The sequence below is a fragment of the Nyctibius grandis genome, chromosome 4, assembly GCF_013368605.1.
Source record: "Nyctibius grandis isolate bNycGra1 chromosome 4, bNycGra1.pri, whole genome shotgun sequence".
In the NCBI taxonomy this organism is placed as follows: Eukaryota; Metazoa; Chordata; class Aves; order Nyctibiiformes; family Nyctibiidae; genus Nyctibius; species Nyctibius grandis.
In genome coordinates, this window is record NC_090661.1 from 69,784,476 (window position 1) to 69,809,134 (window position 24,659).

General features: G+C 39.7%; 1 protein-coding gene across 2 annotated transcripts in view; it reads left to right on the forward strand.

Moving 5' to 3' along the window:
* The window catches only part of WDHD1 (WD repeat and HMG-box DNA binding protein 1), a 31,202-nt gene extending 10,314 nt beyond the window's left edge, over nt 1-20,888 (forward strand). For both annotated transcript variants that reach the window (XM_068398466.1, XM_068398465.1), the window contains exons 8-26: nt 1,553-1,645; nt 2,539-2,645; nt 4,237-4,372; nt 4,536-4,731; nt 4,918-5,108; nt 5,709-5,893; nt 7,009-7,250; nt 7,735-7,872; nt 8,666-8,822; nt 10,669-10,783; nt 12,224-12,355; nt 12,707-12,924; nt 14,394-14,524; nt 15,479-15,535; nt 16,398-16,441; nt 16,601-16,759; nt 17,132-17,265; nt 18,466-18,601; nt 19,188-20,888. In XM_068398466.1, the coding sequence (XP_068254567.1) occupies nt 1,553-1,645; nt 2,539-2,645; nt 4,237-4,372; nt 4,536-4,731; nt 4,918-5,108; nt 5,709-5,893; nt 7,009-7,250; nt 7,735-7,872; nt 8,666-8,822; nt 10,669-10,783; nt 12,224-12,355; nt 12,707-12,924; nt 14,394-14,524; nt 15,479-15,535; nt 16,398-16,441; nt 16,601-16,759; nt 17,132-17,265; nt 18,466-18,601; nt 19,188-19,388 (2,772 nt within the window). In that variant the 3' untranslated portion in view covers nt 19,389-20,888. The remainder of the gene's footprint in view (nt 1-1,552; nt 1,646-2,538; nt 2,646-4,236; nt 4,373-4,535; nt 4,732-4,917; nt 5,109-5,708; nt 5,894-7,008; nt 7,251-7,734; nt 7,873-8,665; nt 8,823-10,668; nt 10,784-12,223; nt 12,356-12,706; nt 12,925-14,393; nt 14,525-15,478; nt 15,536-16,397; nt 16,442-16,600; nt 16,760-17,131; nt 17,266-18,465; nt 18,602-19,187) is intronic.
* The last annotated feature ends 3,771 nt before the right edge of the window (nt 20,889-24,659 follow it).

Genomic DNA, 24,659 nt, shown 5'->3' on the forward strand with positions numbered 1-24,659 from the left:
TGGGAGTCCCAACAGTAGAATTCAATCTGGGACAGCCCAAATTGCAACTCCTGGGACTAAGGAAAATATTTGGGGTGAAGTTCACTTTTAGGAAAAATAAAAACCTGGAAGTGGTTATTTGTTTAAGTCCCAGACTGTGTTTGGCAGTAGTCCAGCTGTCAGCCCAAAACAACCTTAAACAGTCATGTTAGGCTGAGTAGGAAGGAACATTGTACACAAGGGAAATAATCAAATTGCTCACAACAGATCATCAAAGGAGTTCGATCTTTTTCTACTTGAAGTAATTTTTGCCCTATCAGTAATCTTGCTCTGTAAATATTTCCTTAGTAAGTTGTTCCATTTCTTTTCACCTGAAGAATGAAGGTGATTCTGTTGTGACTAAAGGTGGTGCTGATAATAGTACGTACTACAGGTCTCGTGCATCGTGTGTGTACTGCTGCAATAGTACTTGGTATGGATCACTGATCAAAATGGGTTGAGGAGTTAGCATAGCTGTAGAGATGTCTCTGTAGCACGTAACCTAGAACACCTCTGCAGCCTCTGATAATGCAAAGGGGAGAGGAGGAAGGAGCAGATAAATGTGAACCTGTATGAAATGAGGCATGGCCCGCCGTGCTTGAAGGAAAGGACAGGGAACTGAGAGGAGGCTGGCCATTGGAAAAATTATTTTGTGGCTTCTGTTCTTGCCTGTGATAATAGTGTGGCAGAATCTATTCATCCTTTATTGACATTCCAGTATACTGGATCTAAATAGTATTTCCCAGTGTCCTCTCACAGTTCTTACCTGAATAATCTTGTTTCTCCAACGTAGCCTTTGTGGCTGTCTACCCGTGTCCGCTCTTCAAAATACCTGGCTGCTATGACAGCGATAAGTGTAACTTCTCTGTGGAAGAGGCGATGTCACCTGCAGTATCCATATTGCATAAAAACAAATACTTTTAATTTTTAGGCTAATTCTTCACACACACACATATTTGAAGTGTAAGTAGTTGTTTTGCTTTTCTTACAAAGCAAACTGTTAGAAGTTTTTAAAAAACCCAAATCCTAAAAAAATAGGCAGTAACATTTATGTAGTTTCGTGAAAGATGAAATGAGCTATTTCAGGAATCAGCTATTCAAATAAGATTTATTGAGAAATTGTAACCTGATCAAAAGAGGTTTGGGGAGGGAGGGAAAAGGAGAATGTAAGCCTTGTGCTCAGAGCATTGAAAACTAATTATATGTGTGTATTAGCTGTTTCACAAATAAGAACTTCTAACCTTATGGTGCAGCTGTCATTATCTACTGTTTTCTGCAAGAAAGAAATGAAGATTAAAATAAAAACAGGCATGCTTTGCTATGTTGCATGTGGAAAGCATTAAAGAACCTTGTAATTCAAGTTACTTCAGCTTTCTTTACTTTCTCAGTTGGCATTGCTAGGATATTAGAGAACTGTTAAAGACTGAGGCAGTCACAACTGTAATGCTTCTGAGTGAAGGAGCTATGCTATGTGAATGTTCTGTTTGAAAGGTAGCTTGTTCTAAATTGTCTGATTCTTGTTTCCTTTGAACAGCTACTGGCAATTCCTGTGGACAAAGTTGTTAAACTATACAGAAGAGAAACCTGGGATAGTCAGTTTGATCTGTCGGATACATTCATTACACAGGTCGGTACATAAACCAGGTGCTTGCTGAATCTTCCATAATTTCAATGTTAATTCTCCTAGAAATTATCTTCTGTACAGCATCTCCCTGCTGCCCCCCCCGCCCCCCAATTTGGTAACGATTGCTCACATTTTCTATTTCATTTCTGATCCTCTTGCTTTATGTTGGAAAACAAGGCAAGAGACACTTGATGAGTGTCAAACATGTCTTTATGTGGCTCTGGTTCCCCTGTCATTTATAGTCTAAGGTCTACTGGTGAGTCACCAACTGCAGCTGAAGAACATCTGTTTTCACAAATTGCTCTAAATACGTAGCTTTTTAGGGAAAGTGTCAAGAGTATTCTTTCTGTACAGAACAGAGATATCAGTTGTTCACTTTATATTGTATTAAGCTGAAATTTAGCTACATAGTAGCCCTAACTGTGCCATCTTTTGACCTTGTTATATACTTGGAAACCTTTGGGTTAAAGAGGACCACTTTCCTAGTTTTATTAGGATACAGAACACACAGTCTTGGATTTTAATTTATGGAACGGTGTTAAGTTCAAAACAAATAAAGCTGTGTTTAGTGTTGAGTTCGCAAAATATACTATGCTTCTGTCTACATGTCTAGAATCAGGTTTTGTTCAACCTCATGGCAGCGTTTAATGACAAAATATGGATATTCTAGAAGAAAAATAAGTGTGCTATCATTAAAGAATGGTTCTTGCAGGGAACTACCTAAAGCCAGCTCTAGTGCAGGAGGCTGGATGTGGTTTGCTAAAGATGATTATTATTATTATTATTATTATTATTATTATTATTATTATTTTGTTCCAGAATGCCTGTCTGTTTTAAGCTCCAGAATATGAATGCTGTGTGTGCGTTGGTAATAATTGTTTTCTATTTTTCCTTAGCCCTTGAATGTTGTGGCCTGGTCTCCTTGTGGGCAGTATCTGGCAGCTGGAAGCGTGGATGGGAGTATAGTGGTGTGGAATATGGAAACCCCGGAGTGCATAGAGAGGTATTCAGGGTTGTTCCATAAATCCCTAAGTACATGTTTTTTCTTGAAATAGAATTTTGTTTTTTCTGTAAAACTTATTTGTGCAAATGTAGAACTCTACCTCTTGAAAAGCCTCAATAAGATTTACAGGGCAAATCTGTAAGTTCTCTGCTGAAGTTCCACTGAAAGCAAGCACTCCAGGAGACAGCGTATGAGGGCTCAGACTGAAGTATACCATTTACCTGGCCTCATAGATGGTCTCCCAGCTGGTGGTGGGGCTGGGAGCAAATCCACAGAGAGGGAGCCAAAGCACACAGGTCAAAAGAGCTGTGTCAGATCTGGGTGATGCTGGGAGGCCAGGCACCTGCTCAGTCTAGATGATGTGACTCACTGATGTGAGTCCCTCTGGCCATCAGCTTTAGCGGGGTACATTTATGCTGCAAACTGGAGTCTGCTGCAGAGAGGCCAGAGGTGACGTGTATCTTGGATACTGGAAGCAAACTGTGAGGGTGTGGGGATGGGGCAGTGTTCCTCACTTGTGAGCGTAGTGAAGTGGGAGTCAGCTTCTTCTCCCAGGCAACTAGTGATAGGACAAGAGGACATAGCCTCAAGCTTCGCCAGGGGAGGTTCAGGTTAGACATTAGGAAGCATTTCTTCTCAGCAAGGGTCATTAGCCATTGGAAGGGGCTGCCCAGGGAAGTGGTGGAGTCACCATCTCTGGAGGTGTTTAAGAAAAGCCTGGACATGGCACTTAGTGCCATGATCTAGTTGACAGGGTGGTGTCAGGGCAATGGTTGGACTTGATGATCCCAGAGGTCTCTTCCAACCTGATTGATTCTGTGATTTTTCTATGTGCAAATATCTTTTATTACTTTTTAATCTAGTAGTTGATGAAAGGATGGTTTTGATGGAAACAAATTTTCCTCACATCGCAAACCCCAAGATCATTGGCAGTAAGATGTATTTTCTAAAGGGAGAGGGAAAGAGATACATCAGTCCTCACTTGTAGGCAAAAAAGGACAAACTGACAAATTGCACTTTATCTTGGTTAGTTAAAGCATCTCTCTTCCAAAAAAGAAAAGACAAAAAGGTATGATTAAGTGAGGTAGAGAAGGGATGATTTATCTGTCTGAATATTTTGGGTAAGAAGCATGATTGTTACTGTAACGCCTATGTTATGAATTAAAGACAGATTGTGTAAATAATTAATGGGAGGATTTTTTGTGAGAATAAAGGGTTTAAAAGATAGAGGATTAACTCATCAGTTTGGTACAAGAGAAACAGCTGAACGTTCTTTTTATAACTGGATGATTCTGGAATGTATGACTGCTGGGGAATTACTTTGTCTTTTCTACATGTATCGGGAAGCTGTTGTTTTAAGAGTATGATTCTGTTTGATTTTTAAAGCTTAAATGTTTTCCTCCGTAGAAAAGGAAGACCTGCTGTATTTTTTTTTATAGTAGCTGTTTATGCTAAAGGTAACCTGTTAGTTATTATGTGTAACATCACTTTCTGATACTAGTAAATATTACCACCTTTTTACAATAATTCTCGTGGATGTTTCTGCCCTCAGAATCTTACTAAAAATCCATTATTTTTATATCCTTTTTAGGATGAAGCATGAGAAAAATTACTCAATTTGTGGACTGGCATGGCACCCCAAATACAGGCAAATTGCTTATACAGATACAGAAGGAAATCTGGGCTTGTTGGAAAATATCGGCGATGGAAAGAAACCAAATGACAAGGTGATCAGTACCAATTATTTCTTAAATTAACGTGATTATTTAGGTTACCAAATGATATTGAATGTTCTGTATTGTGTGTTGAAAGGTCCATCTTGTGGGTTAATTCATGTCTTGAACTCCATGTCCAAAAGAAGTTTTATGATCATTATTAACCTGGTTTTAGGTTGCCAGTGCAGTGACAAAAGACTACAATGATCTCTTTGATGGAGAAGACGACGACTATTTAAATGGAGATGTGATCGAACCACAGTCTTCCCCAAAGGCTGGAGCTAATGAAGATGACGGTGATGATGATGACCTTATGCCAACTTCAGGCCGCCTGAGACGGGCAATAACTGATGATGATGATAACTCACTAGGTACAGAATGAGCTGATTTTCCAGAACTCTTTAGTGCTGTTATTGGGACAATCTCTTAGCATCTTCTACTCAGATATATTCTGCCTTATTTTTCTAGAGAACTTTTGACTGTTTTAACTTTTCTTACCTATATTCTGTCATAATAACATGTCTAAGATGTAATTTATTTTTTCTTTAAACTTCTAGATATTGGGATGATAAAAGCTAGTTCAACTCTTCTTGAAAAGGAGGATGATGATGATGATCAGACTGGTGGCTTTCCAGCTTTGCCACCGCCATCTACACAACAGCCTTTCTATGATGGGCCAATGCCAACCCCCAAGCAAAAGCCATTCCAGTCTGGCTCCACTCCTGCACATCTCATGCATCGTTTCATGGTAAATCTCGCTGCTGTGTGGTTACGTAGATCTAGTTGCTTTGTTAATGTTGTCCGGTTCTTGCTGTGTCTTAATCTAAACTTTCCCAAGATTTTTAGGTTTTTTTAATACTTCACAGTGTGAAGCTAAATAATGGAAAGTAGCTTTGCGTTAATGCAAAGACTGCACAATGTTATGCTTTACATTTCAGTTGCTTTTGATGCAGAAATAAATACTTGACTTTAAGACAAAAGCAAGCTACACAGTTTGAACGTGTGCTATGGAATTCTAGCAAATCTTCTTTAAAATTCTTTTTTAGCCAGAACTTGTGGATATTTTTGTGCTTTTAAGACTTGTATGTGAATCATACACTATTTCTTTATAACTGCAAGTTCTTCACCCTTAATTTTGTAAGGAGAAAGATGACTAAGCAATGAGGATGAAACTAGTTTCTACCTAATTCAGCTATTTTAGCAACTACAAGTCTTGACTACACAAGTCTTCAGGCTTCCTCCAGCCTACTGTTGTTTCAGATGAGAAAGTTATAGCAGGCTGTATGCTTGTATAGGGCAGTATGCTTGATTTGTTGGGGTTTTTGTTTGGGGGGGTTCTTTTTAATAGGTATGGAATTCTGTTGGTATCATTCGCTGTTACAATGATGAGCAAGACAATGCTATAGATATAGAATTTCATGATACCTCCATACATCATGCAACACACCTGCCAAACTCTCTGAATCACACGATGGCTGACCTCTCTACTGAAGCTGTTTTACTAGCCTGTGAGAGTACAGAGGAACTTGCAAGGTAAGTCATGGCCTTGCTCGGCAAAACCCATAGTATGGAATTACACTTGACTTGTTTCAAGTATTTCAGCTTTTAGTTTCAGCTTCTATCACTTTTTGAGATTTTTTGGCTTTTGATTGTGCTTTTTATTTATGGGACCACTTTCGAGGAGGATTTTCACACCCACCCACTTGAAGACTTCAAGAATATTGAAAGATGTATTTTGTTTCCTGAGGATTTTTTTTTAATCCCTTTTTCAAATATAAGTATACTGGAAGCTTCATGCATTGCTAGCTCAAAGGAAATTGTAAACATGAACAATAGTTTTTCAGTCTGCTCAGATCAAAGACAGATCATAAAGGGCTATGCTGTTTGTTTTCACACGGTTGCTAACTAGACCTGTTTGGAGATACCCAAAGAATTATAAGTGTGAGGAACACAAGTTTATGAAAACCATAGAAAATTTAAGCAGCTGGGCCAGCTAGACTATATTCTTGCATTGAAGAACAATGTGTGGCAGTATCTTGAAGAAAGAACTTTCTTCTTCTTTTCACACATACAGCATTGTGATAAGTTGAAAAGCACCCTTTACCTTTAAAAGTATTATTTTTATGTATTGGTTGTCTGACTCTGAAAATTCATGGTTTTTTTTCTTAATGGAAGTGGGCAATCTGTCAAAAGCTGCAGTGTCTGTGAACTGGTCATGGGCAGTTTGCAATTATTAAGATGGCAGAACTGAAGTTCCTATTTTTTTTTCCTTTTGAAAGATAGCATAATATGACAGACTTGAGGGCTGATATTCAGGGGTACTGAGCACCCTCAGTTCTTATTAATGTTAATTAAGCAGGATGCTTACCTGTTTCCAACTAAGAAATCCCCCCTCAGACTGCTAAACTGTCTCTGGTTCAGGCTTTAGAGGCTCTAAATCTGCAGTGCTGGAGGTCGAGCTGGCTCTTCAGTTCTTGAGTAATGAGAACAACACCTTTGCAAATGACCACTTGTAATTTGTAGTTCCTTTCTATGACCATCACAGATTCCAGGTCTCTGATAAAAACATAATATATTGGTATATTTGCAGATATTGTCTTTTTCTTCATGTTAAGATATTTCACTATTGTTCTTTGTCTCTGCTTTAGCAAGCTCCACTGCATTCATTTTAGCTCATGGGATGCAAACAAGGAGTGGACAGTAGATATGCCAAAGGATGAAGACATTGAGGCTATCTGTCTAGGTCAAGGCTGGGCTGCTTGTGCCACTAGTGCCCTGCTAGTTCGTGTGTTTGCAGTTGGGGGAGTTCAGAAAGAGATCTTCAGTCTCCCAGGACCCGTGGTGTCTATGGCAGGACATGGAGAGCAGTTGATGATTATTTATCACAGAGGTAGTTTTCTCACTTCTGTCTCTTTTGAACTGGGGTTATATTTTCAATCCTTGTCTGTTACTGGCTTCAAACACAGGTTAATTTGTATGTTATCACCAGAAGTATTTTATTTATCCTCCTTCTTCTTTTCTTCTTGATGATGCTTTTGCAGTCACAGCCCATGGATCTTTCACATCTGACAGCAAAGCCTACATTTTATATTGGGATGTCTAGATCAACCTGTGGAGAAGGGGAGAACTTTATAACAGTGACATTAATGTATTAAACTTGGGTTTCAGATATGCCAGAATGAATTATTGTAGGAAATTAAGGAAGTAGTTGTTATGCATGCTTTGTATGTCCAAACTGACAAATAGCTGTTTGTCTGACAGTGGTATTCATGGGTAACCCTGCATTAGAATTAGTTTTTGATTCAAAACTTTAAATTTAGAGACAAGACAATTCTTTTGTTTTCTAACATAGTCATTGAACAACTTCTTTCTAGGTACTGGGTTTGATGGCGACCAGTGCCTCGGAGTACAGCTGATGGAGCTAGGAAAAAAGAAAAAACAAATTTTGCATGGAGACCCTCTTTCTCTTACAAAGAAATCCTATTTGGTATGGGTTGGATTCTCTGCAGAAGGTATGAAATACCTGCACGAGTGACATTGAGAAATCTTGACAGTATTGGGGGAATTTTGGAGGAGAGTTTGGCTAATTAATGCCCTTATAGTAACGGTGATCTTGGGACTTAGACTTTTTTTCCCATCTCCTCAATGCTAAACAAAATTCTATTTTCCTGTTCCTTCAATGTATTTATCAGAAATCTTTAATGTGTTTCCACTATGAATAGAATACACTTGAATGTTATCAGAACTTGTTTTCCCGATTAGGGTTATTAGACATTGGAAGGGGCTGCCCAGGGAGGTGGTGGAGTCACCATCTCTGGAGGGCAACGGTTGAACTCGATGATCCCTGAGGTCTCTTCCAACCTGACTGATTCTGTGATTCTGTGTGTGCTCAGCAAAAAGAAATAAACTGCTTTAGAACACCACACGTGTGTTCAACTATCTTGGCAAAAGCCCCTCCAAAAAAAGCTGGCAGCTTGGGAGGAGTTTTTATGATAATCAGAAAAAGTAATTGTAAAATAGCTAATTTTCTTTGGGAATCTACCCAAGTAGTATGAATTTGATTTATTCATAAAATGTTTTTAAATTTGAACTTGTCAGTTGACCAGCAGTACTGTTGACTGTCAGAAGGTGGCACATCTTTCTAAGGAAACTAGTCTTTCCCAGCTAGGTTGTCCTGTTTGGGTGAGAGGATGTTGTATTTGAGATATGTAAACCATCATTTCCCAGCAGTATCCACCAGTTCAAATTTACTTGCGTTGTAATTAGTCGCCTGCCAGAATAATTGTTTTCATTTGTAACAAACAGGTACCCCTTGTTACGTGGATTCTGAGGGAATTGTGCGGATGTTGAACCGAGGACTTGGGAATACTTGGATTCCAGTGTGTAACACACGAGAGCATTGCAAAGGAAAATCTGATCATTATTGGGTGGTTGGCATCCATGAAAATCCCCAGCAGCTCAGGTCAGATATTTCACAAGGAAATGCTTTGTTTGTCTTGGTTTTAATTTCCAAAGCACTTCTTACTAAGAGAAACTGGAAACAACTTTTACTAAAACAGGTGGCTAGTAAATATGCACAGTAAATGATCTAGTTCATGAATTTAATTCTGCATGAATGTTTCATTACTAAATTGATTTTGAATAAACATTAGAGTTTTATAATTTGTAACTGACTAACTGTGGCTTTTTGCCTTGGCTAACAGGTGTGTGCACTTTATTACAAAATCACACATCTCTGATGCAGACACATTCATAAGACTGCATTTTGCTACAGAAATCTAAAAAGTTATGGTTGCTCTTAGGGATCTGCTTCTGCTGTTGATGGTTTTTGGGGATATGGGTTTGTTTTATTTATTTATTTTTTTTTTTTCTTAGCTACATTTTCCCTTTTGTCCCTTTGAGAAGAATCCAATCCTGTAACTAATCTACATCATTAGGCACAGATAAATCAGAACTATCAGTTATTATATTAATATTTAAACTGTGGCCATGGAGAATAGTTTTGTATGTAAAATTGCTCAAATATTTAGCTAAGAGTTAGCCATTACTTTATAAAATGTGATAGTGGTGATGTCTAAATAACTGTTTCTCTGTATTGTAACAAGCATCCTAGACCTTTAGTTGCTAAGCTTTGTTTGTAGTCCTCTTTATTCAGTGATCTGTGTCCTTTTCCTACTGGGGCAGAATCCATCAGCTCACGTATTTTACTGAAATTTAGCCTCTCATACTTTGCTAGTCATGCACAATTGTAGAGGTTGGTGGGAGACTGCATTTTATTTAAATGTACGTGACATTCTTTGTAATCATCTGGGTTTTTCTTTAATAAGGTAATGATTTGCTATCACTGGTAAATGCCAATTCACTGTCTTGTTTCTTCTGCCAAATCATTAAGATGATTTGGCCTTCAGAAAATTCACCAAAAATGTGCAGGACACATCACATTGATGGGATGGTCAACTGTGAGTCTGTCATCATGAGTTTTTTTCCTTCTACTCCAAAAAAGAGCACGCTGCTTTCTGAGTTGCAAAACACATTTTATTCAAAGCCACCAGCATAAAAGATAAGAAGGGGGAAGGGTTGTTGTAGAAACACCATATGCCTTAATTAACACAGATAGCCAGAGCACTAATGCTTCCTGTTCTTTTTTTCTTCCTAGTGTCTGAAACAGCAGCTTATAAAAACAGACATTTTTGTCACTGCTGCATTCGTGCTGCTGGAGATACAGTTCTTCCTCAATCAATATTTTAAGTGATTGTTACCAGAAAGTACTAGTTTAAATATAATGAAACAGTAAGCCTATGCTTTTAGTATATGCTTATCTGTTTCACCCCTCTTTTTTTCTTTCTTTTTTTTTTTCTGTGTGTGTCTGAACACACTCTCCTCATGAAGTCCAAAACCCCTCATCAAAATGAACAGTAGATGTGCCTGCTCTTTTTCCAGTGGCCTTCAGTTATTCAGTAGTTTCTGATTTTCCTAAATTGCATTTACATTTTGTAATAGCTGTTAAATCGTGTGTTGTGTGAGATAGAGTTCTGTGTCTGTTATGTGCTGCATGTGGAGTTTCTGGTGTGAACAACAGCAGCATGTGCTTTGCTGGTTTTAAAATCTTTTATTGGCTGTAATGTAAAAATAACACTTTATAATGCAATCTTACATATTGCTATATTTAAGTCAGTAATTTAATTACTACTTTTTAAAGAACAAATCCTCTTAAAGTGTCTTGCTTCTTAGGAGACGTGATCTAGATGTAGAACAACTGGTGACCGTAGGTGATGAGGATTGCATATGTTTTTGTTTCCCTTGCCCAGGTGCATTCCTTGTAAAGGAGCCCGATTCCCTCCGACGCTCCCACGGCCTGCTGTAGCAATATTGTCTTTTAAACTTCCTTACTGTCAAGTTACAACAGAAAAGGGACAGATGGAGGTATGGAATGGTGTTGAGTCCACAGCTGATAGTCTCAGGTGTCCCCATAGTAGGGTTTACACAAGATTCCTATTAATCATCTCTACTATGAAAGAGGGTAGTATAAACTCTGAGTAAGACATGTGGCGAAGGAGGATATTTGGGTTCAGTGTTTTGTGTAGCTTTTCTGGTTTGGTTTGGTTCACAACTGTTTCTAGAAGAACACAAAATAAAGCTGTTAAAGCTGATGCAAGGCTATATTTACACATAATCTATTTCTGACCAATGAAGTCTTTCTAGCCCTCTCTATTTCTATTTTTTAGTGGGTAGTGATAAGTTTTCTAGGAAGTACCACATTTTGGGATCCAAATCAAGATCCTTTTGAAGGTGCCTTTTTTTTAATATTTTAGGCATAACAAAATTTCTGGAAGGTCTTTTTTTGAAAGATGTACTAAGTGCTCTAGTTCATACAATCACTCTGAAAACATAGGCCTTCAGGCTTGACTTATTTATTTAAGGTAGAGGCTGGTTGAAGCAAGATGTACTTGGCAGAGAACTTCTAGAAGGATATCTGTATTTATTCTTCAATTTTTTTATAGGTTTAAGTATTTCAGTCTTGTGGGGTTCAGCTGCAGTGCACAAAATAAAAATGAACATAAAATTCTAACCTCAACCTTAGAGACAGTTTAATGCTATTTTAAATTTATTCTCTTTGATAGCTGTGTAGATAAAAAGTTTCAGTAATAAACACTTTATCATTTTAAATGAATTCTCCTTCATTCAGTTCAAGTCTTTTTGTTCTTTATCTGATGGGGTATGTCCTACACAGCCTCCCCCAGAATAATAGAAGGGGGAATGCTAGGAACTGTTAATTTAGCTTGAGGGAATATGTACTTCTCTGTGGGTAAAGAAGCAGATTATTCCAGTACATCAGAAGAAAACAAACGGGATTTGAATAAGTTTATAATTACTTTGTGACAGAGCTAGCCTGGTCTAACAGCCATACTAGTATTTCCCTGAACAGCAAGAGTTGTATTTTCTGTTTACCTGTCTCACAAATGATTACCCCTACAGTTACTGAGTTGTCCTGGAATACTTCCAATTTGCTGCGGGACAGAAGTTATAAGACAAAATAATCAACTTGTTCTAGAATTATCTGTCCTGGTAGCATACTGGTGAACATATAGGTCTCGTCCTGCTGAAAGCCTATAATACAAATGGAATTTAACATGTATGGCAACTGTTTGGATCAGTTTTTATACAGATGGTTGTTGGTGTGCTCTATTTTTTTCTCAATAGGCTTTGGCTTTTGAAGAGGGTTGTCTGCCCCTCACACTCATTATAAGATGAAAGGAACATTAAAGAATAAGTTGATAAAATGCATTGTAAATTGTTAGGCATTAAGTTGTGGGCTGTTTTGTCCCCTCTGACCTCCAGCACGCATCTTTCTCCCTTTTTCAGGAACAGTACTGGCGTTCTGTTGTATTTCACAACCATGTGGATTACTTATCGAAAAATGGCTATGAACTTGATGAAAATGCTAAAAGTCAGTCAGTGAAAGAACAGCAAGAACTTTTAATGAAGCTGTTTGCTGTAAGTACAAATAAATAAAAAAAATAGAAAGAATCCCTGAGACTTCATTTTGAGTAGATGGCATTTGATGTAAATTTGGATGTGATTCCTTGTGTTAGAAGTCTGGCTAGTGATTGGCAGTCCAGCTAGTTCAGACTACAATAAGAGGTGGGGTGGACTGCAGTTAACATTGTCATTGCTTATCAGTATGAAGGGTGGGAGGAAGAATTATAAAAAAAAAGAGCTTTTTCTTTGCTATGCTTGTTGGTGGTTTGTCTTTATTCAATCAGTCCACCAAGACCATAATATTCTGGTCCTAGAGTCTTGAGAGAGCTGTGTAACTGTGAAGTGTGTAACTCTCTTTTCTTTCAGCTTTCTTGTAAACTGGAGCGTGAGTTTCGTTGTGTGGAACTTGCTGACCTCATGACACAAAACGTTGTGAATTTAGCTATCAAGTACGCGTCTCGCTCTCGAAGACTAAATTTAGCTCAGCGACTTAGTGAAATGGCAGTAGAAAAAGCAAGTGAGTTGACAGCAGCACTGGAAGATGAAGAGGAGGAAGAGGATTTCCGAAAGCACTTGAATGCTGGGTAACACAAATTTCTGTGATTAAAAACGTGGGGACATTTTTACTGATCTATTAACATTTTGGTCCAGTTGATGCACTTTTCTGGACCGTAGTTTGCAATGTATTTGTTATGAAGTAACAGTTTGTGTTGCTCTACGTATAAATAGTACATTACATTCTTGTTCTTATCTTGTGAGGACTCATTCGTACCAGAATACTAACACAAAGGCAAATACCTCCACTCCTTGCTTGCTGTATGTCTGTGTTCAACAGCTTCAGAGGCAAAGCAGACTCAATACCAAGTTGCTCTGATTCGAATTTTTTCTTTTTTTCCTTCCCCTAGCTTGTGCTGGTTTGGTTATTGGACTCCAGCCTATTTTTTTCCTCTTTGTCTCAGTCTCTTTACCTCACTTCATTCCACACCTATCTTAAAATCCTTCTGTCTTTCTCCAGCCATCCCCTCCTTCAGTATCCCATCTCAGTATATCCTGTTTAGTCTTATTCTCTCCTGATTAATCCCAGCTCTTCAAAACTATAGAAATATTACAGGTTTGCTATGCATTTTTATCTGTGCTATCTACCTTTCCTCTCCGACCTGCATCTGCTTTGTAAAGCACAATGAGGCAAAAGATGTGTGTAGTTTTTTAAAATACAGACCATACAGAAGAGCCATGTTCTTTCTTGGCCTCTGGATGGTACAGCTGTGAGGAAAATAGTTGCTAACCAGCAGTCTGATACAGCAGTTCTTCTGTGTGAAACTGCACATTTAAAACTCCTTTCTAAATGCTCTGCCTTTTTCTTCTGCATCATGCATGGAAGCTGTAATCCCATGTCTGAGACTTCAGCCACTCTGAGGGTTAAAATTCATCACAAACACTGTATTGTTCTTAGTGCCAGATTAATCTAGTACTGACAATCTGGTTGAAAGAAATGAACCTTTAGTTTATGTATGGATTTTAGTAATCAGCAAAGATTAGGAGAGAAATGCAAGAAATGTACGTACTACTGTTGGGAATTTAGAGAATAATCAGATTAACATTAAAACCCACTTCTTAAGCTTCAGACTGAAAATATGCATCTGTGTTACCACCTGTGTATTTATTCATGTATGTAGAAAAGTAATCTGGTATTATTTATGATATTGGAGGTATACGTGTTTAAATGGAGATTATGGAAGAGGTTTGAAGGCCAGCACGTGTACTTGTAGCTGAGTGTGAATTTCAGGCAGTTTCATAGCCGTGTGTGGTCTTTCTTAAAACTCCATGAGTACCACTTCAGGCGACTGCACTTGGTGTTTCAGGGTGAACTGAAGTGGTTAATGAATCTTTATTTTATTTTTAGTCATCATCACAGTTTTATCAGAGGTATAATGCAAATAAATGCCAAATGTTATTGTTTCCTAAATTAGGTAAGTTAGTTAGCCCTCCTTTGTTCCAGTTTTCCTTCTGAATGTGGTGACCACTTCCTTTCTAATGAATTCCTTCCATTTAGTTACAGCAACTCTGCCACTGAGTGGAGTCGGCTGCCGGTCAGAAACGTTCAGCAGGACCAAGAAATGGAAGATGCTGAGGAAACTGATGTCTGTGAGGAAGTAGAAGAAACACCAGAAGTGCATAAACAGAGTAAGAAAAATATATTCTCTGAATAGGCTGGAAGTTACCTGGATACATCTTTCACAGTTTTAATAAGGAATTCTGGAAAATTCCTAGATAATTTGTAGTTTGGATAACTCAGCAGTCTGTAGGACTACGCAAACAATGGGGCTTTCTGTCTGGTTTTTTTGTTTTGTTCTTTTTGACATAGAATTTAGGAAAGACAGGCACACCACCTGTCAAGTGGCAACGAGTGAGGTACAGGAGGTTTGATTTAGAAGCCATTTACATAAATAGAAAATAATCCCATTTGTTTCACTGGGTTTTGAAACTCTACAATTGTAGCAGGGACTAGATTTTCTGCTACCTAGTTAGAACAGGTCTGGTGTCTTATTTGGGTGTTGACATGTGAAAAAATGCACAGGAATAATGGGGTGACATGCAGTAACTCCTGCCTCTGGGCTTCCCACTGCCTGGAATTCCTTGTGGGAGATTAGTGGTGCCTACCTGAGTGAGTGGGTGCGTATTCCAGCCTGTGCCTGCAGTTGCTGCAGAGAAACAAGTCTGGTGTATGTCACCTGCTCTGTCGCAGCTTGCTTGTGCATCATATTTAGTAACCCTTTGAGGGACCCTTGGGGAGATTTTCTGTTGTCTGATACTATTTCTAATGGACTGGGTCACCTTGGGAAACAGTTACTTTGGTTTCAGCTCAGATCTTGCAGTTGAATTGATAGACAAGTAGTTTGCTGGGCACATTTTAAGGACTAAGTTTAAGGGTTAGGGAATAAGTACACAACTCGTTAAGTTAAATCTAGGTAAAGATAACAGTTTTGTAAAAGTGTATGTACAATTTGAAAATGAGAATCATGCCTTAAAATATAGATTGCTTTACTATAATTTGCTTGCCTGGGGTTTTATTTTTTAAAAAGTTATGCTATTACATTTTATTGCACTTAAATATGTACCTCTGTCTTTGTTCTGAAGGGCCAAATCCTTTCCCCAAAGGTGTCACTTCAGCAGAGGTGAATACTCCAAAGTCTGGTGAGTAAATCTCCATTTATTCCAGGACGAGAACTTTGTCATGCTTCACGATATTTGCTCCTGTTTTATCCTCCATTCTCCCATTACTACTAAAATTTGGTGCATAACAGTGTTGTCAAGTGGTAACTTGCACTGATTGTTGTTTTCACATTTTTAAGAGGTTTCCTATTCCTGTTGATGTCTTCATTACCTGATGATGTTCCATAACACTATGCTGATTGCCTTAGCTGTGCCAAACTCTGGATCAGTTGTCTGCCTGGCTATGTCATGAAAGCATTCTTTGGGCCAGTGGAAAAATGAGAACAATGATCAGTTGATTTGTTTTACAAATCACAGGCATATTTATTGGGTGCACTTACAAGGTGGAGTTAGTAACCCTGCCATAGAACTGTTGAGTCTGAGCAGGCAGGGGCAGAATGCGACCTATTGCTGCTTCCTCCCTCCTGCCAACCCTCTAGCAAGAATAATAGGAGTGGAAATGGATTTGGGAGTGGAGGAAGTACTGGGTCTTCCTGTGGATTTGTATTTTAAGCTGTTGGTCCTGTGTGGCATTGCTGATGACTAATAATAGCTGAGCATGTATAGTATAACCTCCATGTGGTTATTAAAGTGTCTTTCTCTTTATCTGACCACTTTCAAGCCTAGTGGTAACTTCTTTGGTGTGGAATAGTTGATGCCTTTGATGTAGTTCTCCTCGTCAATTTTCAATGAACAGAGGCTCAAACACACAAAATGAGTGTTAGTCTTTTTCTTTGGAAATGAGGCTGATGTTGTTTCATCTACTCATCTAAAATTTGCACATTGCTTCACAGATTTACACACACACACATTTTTACATTCTTTTTTCTTTCCTGTTAAATAGTTGTAATTACATCAAGCAGCCAAGGACGAGTGAATCCCTTTAAGGTAAGAATTTTGCAGCTGTTTTGATTGTGGTGTTCTGGAAATCACAACAGATTATTATAACTAAAGTTTACAGTGTAACTATGACAGTTATCTTGGAGGGACAGAGGAGGGGAATATGGCAGAAAGTAAAGGAAATGTCTTATTTATTTGTTTTGCTAGGTGTCATCTAACAAAAAGGACCCAGTGGTCCCCTCAGCAAATGTTCTAGACACTATGAGCAAATACTCAAAGAAAACTACTTTGTCTGGCAGTCGATCTGTAAACAAGCAGACCCCTCCAGTTATAAAGCCTCTGATTCCCAAACCCAAGTCCAAGCAGGTAATGTTTCTAGTCTTTTTATATTGTTTCAATGAGCAAAGAACAATAAATTGAATTTTACCAGCTTTTATCAAGTATGAAATCCTGTTGATTGAGTAAAGCATCATTTAAGCATACTGCAGAAACTATAAAAGCACATAAAACAGCAATAAAAATATTTCAGAAATTACATTCTGCACTGAATCATGTGCTTTTATGTTAAATAATGCTAACTAAACATCTACTGTGCTGAAATTGGATGGATTAGATGCTATATTAATGCAAGTGATTATTATGTCTTTAGGAAAGGCTTGGGTTTTGTTAGGCTATATGGTACATGTTGTCTGAGAGTGAGGTGCTCTTACCTTTTTTTTTTAACCTCAATTTCTACAGGCTTTAGCAGCCTCCTTCTTCCAGGCTCGTACACCTAACTCTAGTGAAAAAAAGGTGGAAGAAAGAGAAGAAAAAGCAGGAAATGAGCCCCATGAAGTCAAAGTCACTGCACAGGAGAACACTGAAAACAAAAGGTGCGTGGACACTTGCATCTCAGCGCCACATCCCAATTTTGGTAGAACAGCATGTCCAAAAACTATTTTGTTTCTGAAGACGTTGGACTGGCCAAAGTAGCATAACATCAGGATTAAAGTGTTAACTCACCAGTTGTCATGTTTGTGAATTCACTGCAGAAGTTTAGTAAACTGCTGCTTATACTATGTATATTATCAAACAAACCTGCTTTAAAAAAAAATTGGTTGGATTTCCAAATTGCCTCATTACAATCACAGTGAAAGAACAGAGAAAAGCATTCTGTTCGTTAAAACTTTCCCAGTGTGCATGGCAGTGTTATTCAAAGCAGAAGTGTGCATCGGCCTGAGACAAATACATGTGTGAGCGAATAATAAATGAACAACGCAAAATGTAATTTTGAGCTCTGAGCAACAATTAGCGCCTTGATCCCACTTATGCATCTGATAGCGACCTTTGAATGATAAATGAAACTATGCTGCTGTGCCAGTTCCAAGTACAGGAAATACTTCAAGTTTAAACATCTCCAGCAAATCTCAAAGGAGGTCTAAAAGCTAAGGGTTTTACGTGAAAGCGTAAAAGCTTTATTTTGGTGTGTTTTTTAAAAAAGAAAACGAACAAGAAACTTCTATCACCTCAGGATCACGTCTCTTCCTAGCTAAGACTCTAATCTGCCTTGTTTCTCTGGAGCAAATGTATTTTCTAACAATCCCAGTCACCACGAATCTTGCTTTATTATAATCATGTTTCATTTACACTTTGTTTAACTGAGGAAGATGAAGCTAATCATTATTCATTTGCACTAGCATTCTTTTCATTAACCTTTACAGATAATGTTCTAAAACAAGCGGGAAGGAGAACTGTGAAAAGGATTAGCTGAAACGTGCTAATATATGTGCTCTGTTTTTAGGTTGATGGGACCCTGTCAGAAAGGGAGAGAACCATTATGCTTTGTCATTCTAAAACTGAAATGTTAATCTCCATATATATCACAGTTCTAATAAAAATGCTTGACTTAGTCCTGCCTTGTCAGCATGTTCTTTGAGCATACTGCAACAGGAGAAAGCAAACTGCTGACTATATATGGCTTTTCTTTCAAGAACATAAAAGTCCAGTTTTGTTTTGTTTAGACATGTTGTTTTGGGAGGATATGGTTTTCCTATAACCTTCTTAAATGGACAATTTTTGTGTGCTTGTTTCAGACCAAAGACAGGATTCCAGATGTGGCTAGAAGAGAACAGAGCAAATATTTTGACAGATAATCCTGATCTGAATGAAGCAGAAGTAATAAAAGAAGGCATGAGTCGATTTAGAATGCTGTCATCAGAAGAAAGAATGGTAAGATAACACTCTCTCATTCTGTTTTTTTTGAGAAATTTTTTTCTCCCACTGAATCCCGTGGCTATTTTTGGTTAGGAATTTTTTCTCTAAATTCCACTGTTCTCCATCTTCATGGACTTCAGTTTTGAATTGGGCCGTGATCTGCAACGTACACTTGATGAAAATATAAACTGTCTGAATAACAAGTAATTGCAGAAAGCGGCTTTTCCGAAGTGGGGTGTGTGAGAGAAACGTAATCAATGAAGAAATTACAAAAGAGAAGGGAAGGAGTTAAAAGTAACGTAGCCAGGCTTAATTCATTGGGGCTTAAATTTGTTCTGAGGTCTTTTGGGTTTCTTACTTGTCCAGAAAGACAATTAAGAGCTTCAATTTCATGTACAGCCTCAAATGAAGTACAGATTTGAAGGAGAATGCTGTTACAAAAAAGGAAGAGGAAATTGTTCCTAGCTTGATCCTTATTAGCTCTTAACAGGAATTATTTCAGTGCTTCCTTATAATAAGAGAAAGAAGGTGTGTAAAATAAAGTGGTGAGTTTTGTGGCCTAATTTGTAGCTTTCTGTTTAATGATGTACTTTCTTCAAAGGCGTGGACTGAGAAAGCAAAAGGAGGAACAGTTAATGATTTAACGGAAGATAAAAAACGAAAGCGTCCCACAGCTGATGAAGATGAAGTGAAAAAGAACCAGGAGCAAAAATCGGAGGACTCAAATTTATGCAAAAAAACAAAGCCTTTAGATCAACCTACAAATGTCAGACTGTCAGCTTTTGCGTTCAAGCAAAGCTAAATAATGTGGTACCTCCTCAGCGTGTCTTTTCTGAAAATATTAGGTAGCTCTGTATTGAGAAATTTGCTGCTGTGCTCAAAGAGCACTAGCAAAAAGAGTGCCTTGCTCCAAATAGTCTTTTAGAAAGTATTTTATTGTCAGTTCTTGAGGGAAATGTTGAATCCACTCTCCTGATCTTCTGCAAGTTACTAGTATAAAGCTTGATAGCAAAATTAATACTAATGGACCTGTTACCCGGAAGCACAGTTCCACAGAGTGTTGTGTAGCCGTGTGCCTTGATACTTGTGATATTTGATGCTAAATACAGATTAGTCATTCTGGGGAGGATAAACTACGTCCAGAAGCTGTGCTGTGGTTTTAGAGAGGCGAAATAATGGTTTCTGTACCATTCCTTCTGCCTGCTGCAAACACTTGTAAGAGACAGACCCTTGAGGAAATGGGAGTGAGGGGCAGGCAGCTTAACATGGTGCTGGTGTTCAGCTGCATTTTCAACATCTGTGTCTGTGATAGTGGCAGAGAGCAGCCTGATATGGGCAGGGAGAGAAAACGGGGACAGGAGCTGAATTAGGAAGGTCAGGTCTGCAAAAATGAGCCATTCCAGACTGTGCAAATGTACTTTCTCTATCTGTAGGGTCCAGAAAGTGCTCAGAACTTGAAAATCTCTGGATTGTTTTATGTAATGTTTGTTTTTAAAATACAGTGTGAGTGTTTCTTTGTTTAAGGTGGTAGTCTCCTTTGCAATTCTTATAATTCAACCGAACACACTTCTACCTACAAGTCATAAGGCAGTCGTATTTACTTTCTCTGGGGAAAAGGCAGGACGTCTAATAAATGTATTTGAAGCAAACTCAAACTTTGAAACTTTTTTTTACAATAAAGTAAAATAATTTAACTCCTTAGCACAACAACTGAGACTGAAGAGTTCTAATTTAGGGCTTTTTTCCTGCGTTTGCACATCCTTTCATCGTTTTCTATTTTCATTATTTCTCTTCACATTATTACTGAAAAGGCAAATGACTCTCTGTTTAGAATACATTTTTAACATTGAAATCTATAGATTGAAGATTCAGTGAGGTTTCTGTAAAAGCCACTAAATCTTAGTGCAGGAGATGTTTTGCTAGACTTTTTTAGCAATTGTTATATGCCATTTTGGAGGAAAACAGCTCCTCTTTTCACTGTGTGTAGAGAATGGGGGTCATGATGTCAACCAGGGATGGTAAAGAGAAATAGAGACAGACCTAAAGACCTGTCATTTTAAATGTGTTTTTTTTTAATCCACAGTCCTTCTCTATTGTTACAAATGTTATTTGTTTAATGCTGATAGTAGATAGCAAGTAATAATTAATGTAATAATTGATTTTCTGTATTGACATAATGCAATAAATTCAGGAGAGTAGTGGCATATTACAGTGATTTTCTACATTCTTTGGAAAGAAATCATTGTATCAGAGACTGGAATTTATTTTTAGGCAGTAAAGCGTATTTCCACATTCGTGTGTATTGGAGAAAAATGGAATTGCATTGGTAAGAAAAACATCCTGATGGAAAAATCACTGTGAGCTTAGTGAACTGCATGATGTTTTCTTTCTGCTGATAATCACAGAATCAATCAGGTTGGAAGAGACCTCTGGGATCATCGAGTCCAACCGTTGCCCTGACACCACCATGTCAACTAGACCATGGCACTAAGTGCCATGTCCAGTCTTTTCTTAAACCCCTCCAGAGATGGTGACTCCACCACCTCCCTGGGCAGCCCCTTCCAATGTCTAATGACCCTTGCTGAGAAGAAATGCTTCCTAATGTCCAACCTGAACCTCCCCTGGCGAAGCTTGAGGCTGTGTCCTCTTGTCCTATCGCTAGTTGCCTGGGAGAAGAGGCCGACTCCCACCCCACTACAACCTCCCTTCAGGTAGTTGTAGACTGCACTAAGGTCACCTCTGAGCCTCCTCTTCTCCAGGCTAAACAGCCCCAGCTCCCTCAGCCGTTCCTTATAGGTCAGACCCTCCAGACCCCTCACCAGCTTGGTCGCCCTCCTCTGGGCTCGTTCTAACACCTCAACATCTTTCTTGAAGTGATGAGTTGAGCATCTTGACCGTGGTGCGGGGTGATGGGTTGGGTGTGAACGGATGGCCTTTCTTTTCATCTACCTCCATATAATCCATATTCAAGCAGAGCTGCCCTTTCTGGAGGCCAAACGTGAGGAGTCAAGGCACCCTCTGCAGTAAGGAAGCGAGATTTTGAGCGACTCCACAGGGCTTCTGTGTGAAGGCTGCGTAAAATTCCTTGAGCGAGGTATTTATACCTTGGGCTCAGGACATTGAAGCCAGTTGTGCTTCTGGCTGTTGGGACTGTGTCCACCATCCCACCCTGCTGTGCAGGCTGTGCTTTGCTTCAAACTACAGGCACAAACCTGGTACGGTTCCTGTTCTACAACAGCGGCAGGTAGGTGTCCACTGCTGCAAACAGCCGGTCCCATCCAAAGTCCTTTTGGCTTCTGTAGGAGGGAGGAAACATCCAAAGTAAACTTCCAAGAGAGGTTTCTGAGAGCTGGACGTTTGCAAACGTGTAGCTCTTCTGAACAGACACGCCAAAAGTCTGTTTAAAGGGAGGCTCCTGGATTTAGTGGATGGTTTCATGGAAATCACTGGGGACGTCGGGCACCATTCTGCATGTCCTTAGTTCCTGTTTGCTTTTCTCCCGGCTTAATTTTTGCTGTATAATGCTTGTGGGTTTTGTTAGACCCAATGTTTGCAGCCTTGAGGTTGCAGTCTGGATCTCACTGCTACCTCCATGGCTGGTTAGAGGCAGCAAAACTGTTTCCCACATCAGATTTGAAATTCTGCATCGGAGCTGCATGGCTGGTGATGGTGATTGCAGCAGGGATTTTTAATTATGACAGTTGCTGCTGTCACAGCAATAAAATAAACAGCCAACGAGGGCTAGTGAGATCATGGAAGCAAGTACCCGGCTGCTTTTATGCTGGAGGATCTTTCATCAGATGCTGATGTTACGGTTCTTTCATCAAAGATGGGTTTTGCTCTATTACACGGCTCCAGGCAGAGCTACAAACACACCCTCCATCACCTGGAGCCTTCCAGGGAGCTGCGCTGAGCCAGCTGGGAACTGGGCGCGCTCATCCAGCAAAAGCACCGGCAGGACAGCGCTAAGTATAACTTCCAATTCAGGTGGAAATGAAATGCCAAACTGAAAATGAACAGAAAAAGTAGAACGGATTTTCAAATGAAAACAGTTAAATCTCTACTAGCTGGATGGTTTGGTTTTTTTAAGATGCTTCCTAAAGAATTTAATAGAACTTCACTGAAGTCTTCAGAAATGCTTGTTTATCCTGAATTTGCCATCTTCCTGCTGAAAAAAACAGGTATGTTAGAAAAGCCAACCTGGAAACTGTGTCAGGGAACCTGCCTGATGTTGGTTGTTCCTACGCTGCTCAGAAAACCAGAGCGGGAGGATTGCACTGCAGAAATATCCGATCTTTGGATCGGAATGGAAAGGCTCCAGCTATTGACCCATCGCCGGGGCTCTGCTGTGACCGTGCTCTCTGTGTTGCTGTGCTGAAAAGCTTTGCTGCATCTAAACCCAGCTCTGGGTCCCCTACCTAATTATTGCCATTCCTCTTCAAATCCCAGCAACATGAAGCACCTCCTCCTCCTTCTTGCTCTCCATGTCCGAGTCTGTCATCCACTTCTGTTTCATTGCATTATTTGACCTTAACAAAAAAAAAATCACTTTCTCATGTACTTTTTCTGAAGAAGAAAGTCATGTTAAAAAAGTAGCATATGAAAAGTAGCTGGGCAGAGAGGAACCTCATGAAGGTCAACAAAGGCAAGTGTAGAGTCCTGCACCTTGGGAGGAGTAACCCCATGCACTGGTACAGGTTGGGGGCTGATCTACTGGAGAGCAGCTCTGCAGAGAAGGACCTGGGTGTTCTGGTGGACAACAAGTTCCCCATGAGCCAGCAATGTGCCCTTGCGGCCAGGAAGGCCAATGGTGACCTGGGGTGCATTAGGAAGAGTGTGGCCAGCAGGTTGAGGGAGGTTATCCTGCCCCTCTACACTGCCCTGGTGAGGCCACATCTGGAGTAACTGTGTCCAGTTCTGGGCCCCCCAGTTCAAGAAAGATAAGGAATTACTGGAGAGAGTCCGGCGAAGGGCTACGAAGATGATCAGAGGACTGGAGCATCTGTCTTATGAGGAGAGGCTGAGGGAGCTGGGGCTGTTCAGCTTGGAGAAGAGAAGACTGAGGGGGATCTTATCAATGCTTACAAATACCTTAGGGGCGGGTGTCAAGAGGATGAGGCCAGACTCTTGTCAGTGGTGCCCAGTGACAGGAGAAGGGGCAACGGGCACAAACTGAAACATGAGAAGTTCCATCTGAATATGAGGAGGAACTTCTTTACTTTGAGGGTAGCAGAGCACTGGCACAGGCTGCCCCGGGAGGGTGGGGAGTCTCCTTCTCTGGAGATATTCAAAACCCGCCTGGATGCGACCCTGTGCAACATGCTCTGGGTGACCCTGCTTTGGCAGGGGGTTGGACTGGATGATCTCCAGAGGTCCCTTCCAACCCTTAACCATTCTGTGAATACAGGTAGCAGGTGCTGGAGTCTGCAAAAGCAAATATCACTGAATATGTGTGTGTGCGGCATTTGCTCAGTTACCTCTGTTGCTGCTGTTGCTCCATATCTAACCCAGAGATGCTCCTTGCTGGAAAGATGCAGCTACTAAAAACCAACAAAAGTAGTCCCAAAATGATGGGCAGAGTCTGACAGTTTTTCATGGGGGATACAATCCAAAGTAGCAAACACCCACCTCCCTTGTTCTGCAGCTGACAGAGCATTTTGAGCCCTTTATCTTATAAAAACATCTATAAATTGCCTACTAGGTGTGCTGGAGTGTTGCTAACCTGTTGGACTTCAGAGGGAGTGCTGGATCCGCAGGAAGCTTGCATTCATTCAGAGAAAGAACATTTGTACTATAAATAAATAAAATATCCACTCACCTCCTAAAGAATATTTTCTTTGGCTTTCCCAGCACTTGCTCCGTAACATAATTTTGCTACGAAAGAAAACAACAACGCCGCGACACCTTTCAGAGAAGAAAGATGTCTCCTTTTGTCTTCTGGGGATGTTCTGTGTCTCCAGTTTCCACAACAAACCTGGTCCCTCCTCGGGTTAGCTCTGCTGATGTTGGTTAGGAAGCCATCGGTTCTCCGGGGCTTCTGCTGTGTCCCTCACTGAGGATTTTTGAATCCACC